The 13,013-nt window shown below is 41.4% G+C and overlaps 1 protein-coding gene across 3 annotated transcripts; it reads left to right on the top strand.

Annotated features, from left to right (window-relative positions):
* The first annotated feature begins 625 nt into the window (after positions 1-625).
* Positions 626-13,013, top strand: LOC117062243 (sulfotransferase 1C4). Of its 3 annotated transcripts, XM_033175543.1 has the most exons (8): positions 626-1,099; positions 4,651-4,776; positions 5,271-5,368; positions 5,974-6,100; positions 6,291-6,385; positions 9,342-9,522; positions 10,470-10,581; positions 12,924-13,013. In XM_033175543.1, coding segments are annotated over exons 1-8 (894 nt in total). In that variant the 5' UTR covers positions 626-945; the 3' UTR covers positions 12,925-13,013. The 3 variants fall into 3 exon arrangements, with proteins under 3 accessions (XP_033031434.1, XP_033031433.1, XP_033031436.1); XM_033175542.1 differs by lacking the exon at positions 12,924-13,013 and having other exon boundaries at positions 10,470-11,801; XM_033175545.1 differs by lacking the exons at positions 5,271-5,368; positions 5,974-6,100; positions 12,924-13,013 and having other exon boundaries at positions 10,470-11,801.

The following is a 13,013-nucleotide window of genomic DNA, read 5'->3' as shown; positions in this document are numbered from 1 at the left end:
AGAAAGGGGGCATCCAAGCTGGGACATGAGGAAAGAGAATCAGACAAGAGCCAGACACACAAGAGCCAACAAGATCTCCAGAAGAAGGAGTGCTGCCATGGGGAGTAAGTGTGGCATGGCCCTGGGGTACAGGCCAGGCTGGGGGCAGGGACTGAAGCAAGTTGTGGAATTTCTGATTGCCAGGGGCAGAATGGATTCCTAAGGCAGCCACTGTCTTCTGTTAACTCTGGAGTTTTCTGCATCCATTTTGCTTTAAATAAGGCATGCATGTTTTCATAGCTGTGATGAAACCCCTACAAAGGAAGGAGCCTTCTCCAGTTTAGCACTATTTATGTTACTCTTAAAAAATAACAAAGCTGACCCTTGCAGATGTTTGTACTGGGAGGTTCAGATCTATCCAGGCCACCACTGTTAATAGCCCATGGGAGAGTCCCTGCAGTCTCTCAGGGAAGTCATTCCGTGTAGAATCTGTAATTTCACAGGCAAATCCTACAACTAAGAAACAATTAATGAAAATATCTGTGAAGGGGTTAATGGACACAGAGATAAGGGATATAAACAATGTGACACTATGTCCTGTTAACTGACAGAGAACGGAAGGGCTGGAACGGGACCCAGATAGCAGGGTTTATGACCGCCTCTGCTGTGACGTCACAGCCTGGTAGGGAGGGGGCTGCAGTCCTCAGGAAACTGCCAGTGGACAAAGTCATAAACAAGAGTTCCAGTTCCCTGGAACCTGAGTCGGGAGGCCTGCAGTTCACTTTCTGTCTGTTTGCTGGCCAGCACCAGGCTCTCCCAGACAGGCCTATGCTAGAGGGCTGGACAGTGTGGTAGAGTGGTGGACAGAGTGCTGCCTCTATCCACAATGCAGCCATATGCTGACTGAGTGATAACTTTGTGTCTGGAAGAGCCCTCTGATTTCCTATACTAACGGCCTTACACAAGATGGAGGATTTTACATTTGATGGAACAAAGCGCTTAAGTGTCAACTACGTGAAGGGAATTCTTCAACCCACAGTCACCTGTGACATCTGGGATGAGATCTGGAACTTCCAAGCCAAGCCTGATGACCTGCTTATTTCTACCTATCCTAAAGCAGGTAGGTGGAAGGGCTTACAGGAGAAGGGGAAGAGGAGAGTTAGGAAGGTAAGTGGGAAGGATGCATTAGTCATGAAATAAAGAAGTTGATCTGGAAAACTCTACTGGACGGAGTGATACGGCTAAAGAAAGTTACTAGTGGAAACTGAAGCTATACCGAAACATACTAAAATGACACACAAATTTTTAGAATTCAACCTTCCTATGATGTTATGATGTACTTACTTTTTTTTTTTTTTTCCCCAGGAGACAGTGAAAACAACTAAGAGCAAAAGGGTAGACTTGTTTATTTATTCGTTCCCAATCTAGGCCCTTATTGCAAATCTTGTAAAAAGCTGCTTTGAGTGTGTGAGCTAGAAAGGGGATCTCGAGGCTGATTTGGGAAAGAAATAGAGGAGCTTTGGTTCTGCAATGCTGATACCACCTCAGCAGCCCTCCCATATCACGGTCTTAGAACCATCCTTCTGATTTCCACCTTCCTTTGTGGTAAATTGTGAACCAACTCTCTTATCTCAACAATCAGTTTAACAAAGTTGTCTGTAAAAGTAGGACTAGCTTGAGCCCAGCAACCACATCATAAAAATTGGGGGATGATGAGGTGGAAATAGTTCTCTATAAATATTTTTGCATATCTACATATCTACCAGAAATACTTTACTCGGTCTACACACAAATTATATATACATATGCTCTTTGCAAAATCAAGCTGTCAAAAACTCTTGTTATACACACACAAATACACACACACCAAAAAATCTAAACCTCAGTATTTTCTGAGACTGTTCAAAACCCTCTTTTGTTCTTATCTCTCAAGATCCTGACAGAAGATTCTGCAGGAACACGGAGGCCTTGGTCTCTTCTTTGTCCGTCTGTTTCATGTTGGTCCTGATTTCCCAAACTTACTCATCGGGAGCCCGTTCAGGATCAAATTTGTCTGAATGTATATTTCTAAAAGTAGCCACTGGTGACGATCACATCTTATCATCTTAACTTCATTGACAATTCCACTTGATTATCAATGCAGTACCTAAATAATCTTTTCTCTACCTGCCAAATGCAAGTACTAAAATATGGTTCATTTAGGTTTTTCATGGCATTAATGAGGTTTAAGCAATTCAAAAAGCACACTAAGAAAATTAAATGCTTGCCATCTAAAGTAATATTTAATCATAACTAAAACCATATACGTTAATGAAGTCTATTTTATTAAAAGGAAGAAGAAACAAGCATAGATGGCAAAAATAGTTCACCCTAAATTTTTAAAAGAATAATACTCTGAATGACAAGAAAAAATACATCATGGAATCACTGACCTCTAAAGAATAAATTGAGAAGTCATTCCACTCACCCCAGAACCTCTAGCAACATTTCAATCTGCCCTCATGTTGGCTCATGTCTATAAATTCATTCAATTCATTCATTATAGACATTCAGTGTTATGGCTATAAATTGTCATAAAACTAGTACAAATGGCTGGAATACTCTTTGCATGGATAACTAAAGATATCTTGACCCTTCGTCCTGTAATAAAAGTTGCTGCCAGAAAATACAGGAGATCAACTCATATAAAATATAAAATGTGCCGGGTGTGGTGGCTCACGCCTGTAATCCCAGCACTTTGGGAGGCTGAGGCGGGCGGATCACAAGGTCAGGAGATCGAGACCACGGTGAAACCCCGTCTCTACTAAAAATACAAAAAATTAGCCGGGTGCAGTGGCGGGCGCCTGTAGTCCCAGCTACTCAGGAGGCTGAGGCAGGAGAATGGCGTGAACCCAGGAGGCAGAGCTTGCAGTGAGCCGAGATCGCGCCACTGCACTCCAGCCCAGGGGACAGAGCAAGACTCCACCTCAAAAAAAAAAAAAAAAAAAAAAAAATATATATATATATATATAATGTAATTTAATTTATTTCTAACTTATGCCCTTATTCTAGGCCTTTAAAAGCACTAAATTGAGAATATGGGAAAAGCAATCTATAGAATTTCAGCCAGATAATACAGGAAAGATCACCCTAGATCAGGATTCAGAAAGCCATCCTGGCTAGGCATGGTGGCTCACACCTGTAATCCCATCACTTTGGGAGGCCAAGGCAGGAGGATCGTTTGAGGCCAGAAGATTGTGTCCAGCCTGGGCAACATAGGGAGACTCCTATCTACAAAAAAAAAAATTAAAAATTAGCCGGGCATGGTGGTGTACACTCATAGTCCTAGCTATTTGGGAGGCTGAAGCAAGAGGACCATTGAGCCCAGGAGTGGGGAGGCTGCACAGAGCTAGGATCCCACCACTGCACTCCAGCCTGGGCAACAGAGCAAGACCCTGTCTCTGGATAAAAAAGCCATCTTAAAATAACTCAACATCCTCTTAATCTGGATTTTGCCAGAACAACTGGTGCAACAGATATTCATCAAAGGGTGAAGATTATGTTGATAGCACAATATCACTGTATAAGTCAGGATCAGTGCAAGACACAGACAGACTGAAGCTGGGGGATTCCATTCTACCTATGGCCACAGTGGCAGTGGTTGGGTCTAAGGCACTGGGCCATGGAACGTGGAATGGTCTTTGCAAAATTTCTATCTGCTGGGGCTACTATCCGCAGACACCTCCCCAGGAAGGATGACTTCTATCTCCCCACTGCCTTCCAAAACTCAGGCTAATGCATCTCACTGGAGGGATCTAATAGCCTTCAGAATCTTAGTGGCAAAGGAGTTTAGGGAAGGCCTTTTACAGACTTTCAGCCCACGAAATATGGGGGAAACAGAGAAAATAGAAAAATGAATACTAAGTGCTAATGGTCAATATCAAGTTCAAACCCTAATGGTTCATTTATTCAGCCAACAAATAGTAAGTGTCTCCTATGCTATGTGACTGGGAAAAAAAGAGTTTGAAAACCATTTAGTCATTTCTCTATAGGAGACCACAATTTGGGGAGAATGTCCTTTCTAAGGACAATACAGCTAAATCAAGAGAACAATAACAATCCAAATTAATAGTTGTGACAGAAAAAAATATATATTTATCAGTCTAATGTCCATTCAAAATTGGAGTATTTTTTAAAAATTCATATTATGATAATAAGATATAAATAAGGAATGCTATCTTCTGAATCCCATTTAAAACCTATCTTTTAAATTCACATAGATGGTCCAGTCAGGGTGACTCTCACCTGTAATCCCAGGATTTTAGGAGGCCAAGGCAAGCAGATCACTTGAGCTCAGGAGTTCCAGATCAGCCTGAGCAACATGGTAAAATCCTGTCTCTACAAAAAGTACAAAAATTAGCCGGGGGTGATTGTGCATACGTGTAACCCCCGCTACTCAGGAGGCTGACGTGAGAAGATCATTTGAACCCAGGAGGCAGAGGTCACAGTGAGCCGAGATTGCACCATTGAACTCCAGCCTTGCTACAGAGCAAGACCCTGTCTCAAAAACAAACAAACAAACAAACAAAAAACAAAAAAAAAGACATGGATGTTCTAACAAGTATTTGATCATATTTTAAGGAATATGCTGTACTAAATGTCTATCCATCTTCATTTTACATGTGGGATAAGGAACAACATGGACACAGGAGATAGTGGAATTAATACAAAATGAAGGTGATGTGGAGAAAAGTAAAGAGGCACCAACTCATCAACGATTTCCTTTCCTCGAATGGAAAATCCCATCCTTAGGATCTGGTAAGTATGGACTAGCCACACTTCACTACAGTCCTAAAATGCACTTAGGATTTTTACTGTTTTTGAACCTTTCAAAATTATAGGCTTTCAAACAATGATTGGTGAGTTTTGTGGTTTTGTCTTTTTTTAACTGTGTCTGGCCACTGTTATACTACAGATGTTTTCTAATGGAATTATTGTTTATACAAAAGTGAGTTAAATTTTGTTTTTCTAGTTAGAAATTAATTTTACTTCAAAAGGATAAGCTCAAGTAAGATAACTCTGGTGAAAGGATTTGAATTTTTTAGGTTCTTATTTATTTGGTTGACTGTTATGGTTAGGAATAGTTCTAGCCAAACATCTCTTCATGGGCTAGACATATTCTCTCACACCAGATCTACAGTTACAATGTTCTTGCAGATGCTTTGACTTGTAGTAGCAATAATGGAAGCAGCAGAACCTGGACGCAAAAAGAGAAAAAAATAGTAGAAATTGATCAAAAACCAATTTTGCAGGTTTGGAACAAGCTCATGCAATGCCCTCACCACGGATCCTGAAAACACATCTTCCTTTTCACTTGCTGCCACCATCCTTCCTAGAGAAAAACTGTAAGGTAAAAAGCAAAAGGAATTCAGAGCTGTACTCCTTAAAACAACCTTAGTCTTCCATTTCCTCTTAAAACACTTCACTTGTTTAAAAAAAAAGTCTACCTCTTCACAATCATCAATACACAAATTAATACGAATCCTAGCCAGGCACAGTGGCTTATGCCTGTAATCACAGCATTTTGGGAGACTGAGATGGGTGGATCAGCTGAGGTCAGGACTTCGAGACCAGCCTGACCAACATGGTGAAACCCCATCTCTACTAAAAACACAAAATTCGCAGGATGGGGTGGCACACGCCTGTAATCCAAGCTACTCTGGAGGCTGAGGCAGGAGACTCGCTTGAACACGGGAGGCGGAGGTTGCAGTGAGCCAAGATGGCGCCACTGCACTCCAGCCTGGGTAACAGAGCGAGACTCCGTCTCAAAAACAAAACAAAACAACAAAGTCTCCCATAACCAGGATGACAAAAATGCAGCCTCAGAAAAACTTAACTGTATGAAAGGTATCCACCCTAACATGACTTGCCTGGGCAGTAATAGCAAAAAACAAACAAAAAATCCTGTTTGTTTTTTTTTTTGCTTCTTCCCTCCCCTCCCCTCATCATTCCCAGATAATCTATGTAGCAAGAAATCCCAAGGACAACATGGTGTCCTATTACCATTTCCAAAGAATGAATAAAGCACTTCCTGATCCAGGAACATGGGAAGAGTATTTTGAGACTTTTCTGGCTGGGAAAGGTGAGAGAATTTAATTTTGTTTCCGTTCGTTTCTCAGAATCTCCAAACACCCTAGAAGGAAAGAATCCTTTCTTTCCACCAGCAGGGGCTCTACCTTCTCTAATGGAACACTCTCACTTCAGGAATTCTCCTTCCAGAGGGAATAACAGGACCTCTGTGACTCATTGCTGTTTTCCATCCCATCTTCCAGTGTGCTGGGGCTCCTGGCATGAACATGTGAAAGGATGGTGGGAAGCCAAAGACAAACACCGTATTCTCTACCTCTTCTATGAGGACATGAAGAAGGTGAGCACAGTGCCATCTAATGTGTGCCCACTGGGCCATAAAACATTTAAGTCATAATGTATTGACCCCATGAGGGACTCAGATTGATGTGGGGAACAGAAAATTGCTGCACTTCGTTGGCTACAGCTGTCATTTGTCAAAATGCACATGGCTGATCATGAGTTTAAGTATCACACAGTCTCACCTGCAACTTCCTGACGCTCCCAGGGATGCTGCACATTTCCCTTACAGGGAGGTTATTACACAATATGGATGGTGTCATTTCTCCGTTGCATATCTATTTTAAAATGCAGTTTAGCAGGAAAAAAATCCTAGCGCATTTTGGTTTCTTTGGTTTTTGGTTTTGTTTTGTTGTTGTTGTTGTTTTGAGACAGAGGAGTTTCACTCTGTCGCCCAGATTGGAGTGCAGTGACGCGATCTCAAGTCACTGCAAGCTCCGCAGCCCAAGTTCAAGCGATTCTCGTGCCTCAGCCTCTGGAGTAGTTGGGATTACAGTCGCCTGCCACCACACCCAGCTAATTATTTGTATTTTTAGTAGAAACGGGGTTTCACCATGTTGGCCAGGCTGATTTTGAACTTCTGATCTCAAGTGTTCCACCCACCTCCGCCTGCCAAAGTGCTAGGATTACAAGCATGAACTACCGTGCCCGGAGTTTTTGTTTTTTTATTAGCACTGAGGAACATAATACCATGTTTTTTTTGAGACGGAGTCTTGCTCTGTCGCCCAGGCTGGAGTGCAGTGGCCCGATCTCGGCTCACTGCAAGCTCCGCCTTGCGGGTTCACGCCATTCTCCTGCCTCAGCCTCCCAAATAGCTGGGACTACAGGCTCCCGCCACCACGCCCGGCTAATTTTTTGTATTTTTTAGTAGAGACGGGGTTTCACCATGTTAGCCAGGATGGTCTCCATCTCCTGACCCCGGTGATCCGCCGGCCCCATCCTCCCAAAGTGCTGGGATTATAGGCGTGAGCCACCGCGCCCAGCCAATAGCTTTAAGAAACAGTTTAGGCCGGGCGTGGTGGCTCAAGCCTGGAATCCCAGCACTTTGGGAGGCCGAGACGGGCGGATCATGAGGTCAGGAGATCGAGACCATCCTGGCTAACACGGTGAAACCCTGTCTCTACTAAAAAAATACAAAAAACTAGCTGGGTGTGGTGGCAGGCGCCTGTAGTCCCAGCTACTCGGGAGGCTGAGGCAGGAGAATGGCCTAAACCCGGGAGGCGGAGCTTGCAGTGAGCTGAGATCTGGCCACTGCACTCCAGCCTGGGCCACAGAGTGAGGCTCCGTCTCAAAAAAAAAAAAAAAAAAAAAAAAAAAAAGAAACAGTTTAGGAAGTGGTTCAATGGAAAATGGATTTAGATTCAAAATTCTTGAAATCAAGTTCTGTCAATTCTTGGTAAAGACACTTAACATCTTGGGGGCTTAGTTTTCTTAAATGTTTTTTTAAGATAATAAGATTTACCCATTCAAGATTTATTTGAGGACTAAATGAGATAATATCGGTGGATGTTTGTTGTAAATAATCATCTACTGTGCTACTTTCTGTGACCCCACTAAATACAGAGCTCTATACGGAATTACAGTCTCTGTTCTTGAATTGGTCATTGAAAGCCTTGATACTCAACAGGTACTTCACAGACTAGTTTGCATGAGCTACTGGAGCCTGCTCTAGGCCTGCTAAGTCTGGAGTTTTATAAAATTCCCAGGAGATTCAAGCACACATCACCATTTAGATGCACTTCTCTAAGGTTCAGTCACTGCTGGGCCTTGTGATATCAGTGATTTCTACAAAATATCAAAGGAGTGGAAAACACAGACCATTTTCATGTGGTTTTTAAAATAATTGTTATAGCTCTAGGATTTTCAGAAGCATGACTAAAGAACCAGCAGAACAACCTATGAGGTTATCAGTATAAAATTCCCTCCTTGTGTTTACATGGTTTTTACTTGGTACAAAAGTGTTGTGCCCCATAGGAAGACTCCGGGCAGATGATGTTTGCCTACGGCATGTATCACAGCCGTGTCAGAGAAAGGATATGTTGCTGGGAATGGGGCTCTTTTGTTTAGGTAGACTCTAGCGTATTATGCATGCCAGGAAGAAACTTTACCAAAACAGGTAATCTAACCTCAGAGTCCCTAAAACTTTTTAAAATATTGCTGTGATCTTGTTCGGGAATGTCCCCTCACAAAGCTCACAATTCTCAGTACTCTGATTCCTAGTCTGTGTGAGGTCAATTAAATGAAACATTTCTGACATACAAGCTTTCAAAGCAGAAGCCCACTACAGATACAGTGGTCGGGGTAAGCTCTTCCACTTTCCCTTCCCACCCGCTCCCTCCTCCCAGAGATGGGCGAGTCCCACAGCCACAGTGATGTCACAAGGTTGTACGACCCTCTGATAAGAAATCAGTGGTTACACTGGAACTGAGCTACTCTCAGTTCCACTTGACTTGGTGGTCTGGTACCAGAGGTACTAGCCATGGGTACCTCTTGACGTATGCAAAAAAAAAAAAAATTCTCTCCCCTCCTCCTGCCATCACTGCAGTCTGGGGACATTTCTGTCAATGTCAGAAACAGGATATAGCTTCCTCTTGGTCAGGTCTTAAATCTTCTGCCCCCTGTGCTTCTGAAATGTCTTGAGCAGGGCTTGTGGACATAACCCTGGCACACTCCCTTAGTGAACCATTCACTAGGCACTGTACGTCATTGTCTGGTGAATGTTTCACTAACCTTACCCAATTGATTACATATTAAGGGGAAAAAATTATTAGTGATTCCAATTACTAAAAAAAGCACAATATGGGTCATCACGTTAAAATGAGTCACTTGAGCATTTGTTAAGATTTGTTTTTTATTTTAACTCGACTATGTTACTGGTTACTGTCATTAATCCATCACAATATTCTTTTTAAACTAATTCTATTAAATCATTACTCTTCTTTTGACTCTGATCATAGAACCCAAAGTATGAAGTTCAGAAGCTAACAGAATTTATTGAGAAGAAACTAGATGACAAAGTTCTAGATAAAATTGTCCATTACACTTCATTTGATGTTATGAAACAGAATCCAATGGCAAACTATTCATCGATTCCTGCTGAAATCATGGACCACTCCATTTCTCCATTCATGAGAAAAGGTTTTTATAGTTTCTTTTCGTTATAATCTTAAAAGAACTGTCAGATATTTTAAAGCATTTGAGAGGAGTTTTCTTTCCTATGGCTAGGAAAAAATAATGTCTTTAATAAATGATTTGGGGAAAAGAAGTATTTAAGAAGCCACTGATAAAATGAAAATAGTATTTAATTAGCCAATTATTACTAAGATTCACAGAGTAAGATTTGATGTCTAAATCCAACCACTTATCCCCACTTTCCCTTAAGAGTTCTAGCTAATAACATGAAACTATACGGAATTAAGTCAGAGAGGGGAAATAATCCATTTTATAGTCGGTTCTATGCTATCAGATTCAGTCATTCAAAGGTACTTACTGAGGGGCTTCTATGTGCCAGGCACTGTTCTAGTCACTGTTTGCAGCAGTGAACAAAACACAAAAATTCATTCCTGCATGGAAATTATATTCTAGTGATAAGCAAAATAGAAGAATACATAGATAACATTAAGAAAAATAAAACTGGGAAAGGTAACAGGGATTACAATTAGAGAATTTGGGGGAGGGGTCATATTTTTTCTTCTTCAAATGGTACCTTGGGCCTCCCAGAAAAAGGCCCTTCTTGTACAGTTTACAGCAATGGGAGCTACAGTCATGAGCACCCACCATGCTTCGATGTGCAACAGGGCACACAGAAAGACAAGAACGCCCTTCAGGCCTGCTGTTGTAACATAGTGGTCTTGCTCACTCACTAATGCAGCCAGGTGGTAAGAGGCTCTCCTTGTCTCACAAATCAGACAGGAAAGTCGTCTTCCCTTCAGGATAAGGAAGTGACAGGATAGCAAGAGAAACGTTTTGTCCAATACTGCTCTTCCTGGAACATGGCCTAGAAATCATCACACAGAAACAGCAGAACAGGGAAGCACAGACTCTTCCAATAACTACTGACCCTCTCCTACATAACTGTATTTCAGGGGCAGTGGGAGATTGGAAGAAACACTTCACCGTGGCTCAGAATGAGAGATTTGATGAAGATTACAAGAAGAAAATGGCTGATACCAGACTAACTTTCCACTTCCAATTCTAGTAAGGAAGAAAAAGAACTAAAAATATTTTAGTTTATTACCCAGTATATTTAGGTAACAATGAAAGTTTAATTCTCACAACAAATGATATCAGATTCCAGTTATCAGAATAGTTTATTGTGTTTGCTCTTGTTCACTCTACTAAAAAAAAATTTTAAAAGGCTGGGGGCAAGGTGGTGACAGGCAGCAGGGTGGCAACATGGAGAGAGGGAAGCTCAGTAAGTCACTAGTTACAATCCCGGTATCATTGCCAATTATCATATTTACATTTCTTACAATCATGTGCTTATTAACATATTGAAAATGCTTCAGTCCTCACATGATAATACACTAACATTTTCAGATTACGTTTTGGTTCAAGTTAATTTTTAAATGCATCACTAATGTGTAAATAGTGACTGTTCCAGCAATTTTTTGGTGGTGAACTGTCAAATGACTCAGTTTCCTCTTGGAACCCTCCAAGAAAAACTTCAGGGTCCTAGTGTAATACATCTGTCCCCATTTCTCACCAGCCTACATATTTAACTGGACTCACTCTCCCACCCTCAGCTAATGCTACAATCCTGGAGTCACCTCTTGATTCATCTTTCCCAGTGCCGCCACAATCCATTCTAATCTGTCAGCAAAATCTGTCAGTTTTAATCTATGAAATCTCTTACAGTATTTCTATCTAACCATTCCTTGTTTTCCTTCTATTTCTATAGCCACCTTTCTGGTTCAGAAACCTTTTACTTCTTGTCTCAACTAATGTAATAGCTTCCTAACTCCTTTCTCTCTATTTCATACATATGGTAAGGTTATTTTCCTTAAAAAGACTCTTATTATGTTGTTCCTTAGCTCAAAATCCTTCAATGACTGAATTTTCACTGCCTGAAAGACAAATCCCAAGCTTTTAGCTATGAATTCAAAAGCAGCTGTAACCATAATGACTCCAGCCTTCACTTCCAGCTTCACCTTCCAAACCATCTCCATATTCCAGCAAATTAGCCTACTTACTTGTTCCTAGTCACGTCTTACAGCTTCCTACCCTCCCAGTTTTATTCATACCAAGCCTGAAATTTCCTTTCCTTTCTTTCTACCTACCCAAGACATACAACATGCTTCAATAACCAGTCCCTTCCTCCTACAAACCCTACAACCTGGAAAGCACTCTTGCTTTTCCAAAGTCCTCTACACTTGGTGTAACTCTTCTGTGATGAAGATTAAAGTGTATTATGGCAACTCTCGTGTTTCTGTATTGTCTCTCTTTGCTTATTTTAATTTTTACTTGTTTGCTTTTTTCTCCAAGATAGGAATATTGCTGTATATTTCATCGCACACCAAACGGTATATAACATGCTCAAATATAAATGGCTGAAAAAAACATGTCAGGGAAATTCTAAAAAGCTAACTCTTATATTTCAAGTAGACAGTCCCTAAAAGCACTCTAATTTACAGCTATGATGTTCAATATGCTAGACACTAGTCACATGTGGCTATTTAAATTTAAATTAATTAAAACAAAATATAATTATAATTCAGTTCTTCATTTTTACCAGCCAACTTTCAATTGCTCAGTAGCCATGAATGGCTAGAGGGTATCATATTGGACAGTGCAGATTCTAAAACATTTCTAACATCAGAGAACCTTCTATTGGACAAGATTTTGTTTTTTTTTTTTTTTTTTTGAGACAGGGTCTCGCTTTGTCACCGAGGCTGGAATGCAGTGGCGTGATCACAGCTCACTGAAACCTCCACCTGCTGCGCTCAAGGCAATCCTCTCACCTCAGCCTCCCAAGCAACTGGGACCAGAGGCTCACACCACCACACTGGCTAATTTTTGTAGAGCAGAGTTTCAACCATGTTGCCCAGGCTGATCTCAAACCCTTGAGCTCAAGTGATCCTCCCACCTCCGCCACCAGAGTAGCTGGGACTATGAGTATGCACCACCACTCCCGGCTACTTTTTTTGTTTTTGTTGTTTTTTGTAGAGACAAGATTTTGCCAGTTGCCCCAGGCTGGTCTCAAACTCCTGGGCACAAGCAATCCACCTGCCTTGGCTTCCTAAAGTGCTGGGATCATAGGCATGAGCCACCATGCCCAGCCTACCTCTTACTTTCCTGCAAACTCCCTCCATATCCCCAGCAAGCAAAACCAATCTCTGTGGTTTAGTTACTTTAGCTCCAGCCCCAACTAGACCAACTCGGTTTGGTCTTCACTTGGCCTATTCTCTCAAGTCTTTTGAAACTAGTGATTAGGATATTATATTCTAAATCTATTCAAGATTATTTCCACTTCATCAGAGAATTAAAATAATGCATTTAGACTTTGGAACCTTTCTGATACATTGCGTTTGTAAATACAGGGTACACATTTGCTGTTTTGCCACACCAGAGCAGTAACCTTTGACTTCTGTGGAGGAGGTCTGGACTTGAACCAAGAAAATATTAAAGGA

This window comes from Trachypithecus francoisi, unplaced genomic scaffold (genome assembly GCF_009764315.1).
Source record: "Trachypithecus francoisi isolate TF-2019V2 unplaced genomic scaffold, Tfra_2.0 Lachesis_group17, whole genome shotgun sequence".
In the NCBI taxonomy this organism is placed as follows: domain Eukaryota; kingdom Metazoa; phylum Chordata; class Mammalia; order Primates; family Cercopithecidae; genus Trachypithecus; species Trachypithecus francoisi.
Note: the sequence above shows the minus strand (reverse complement) of the source record. Positions and strands in the feature narration are given on the sequence as shown.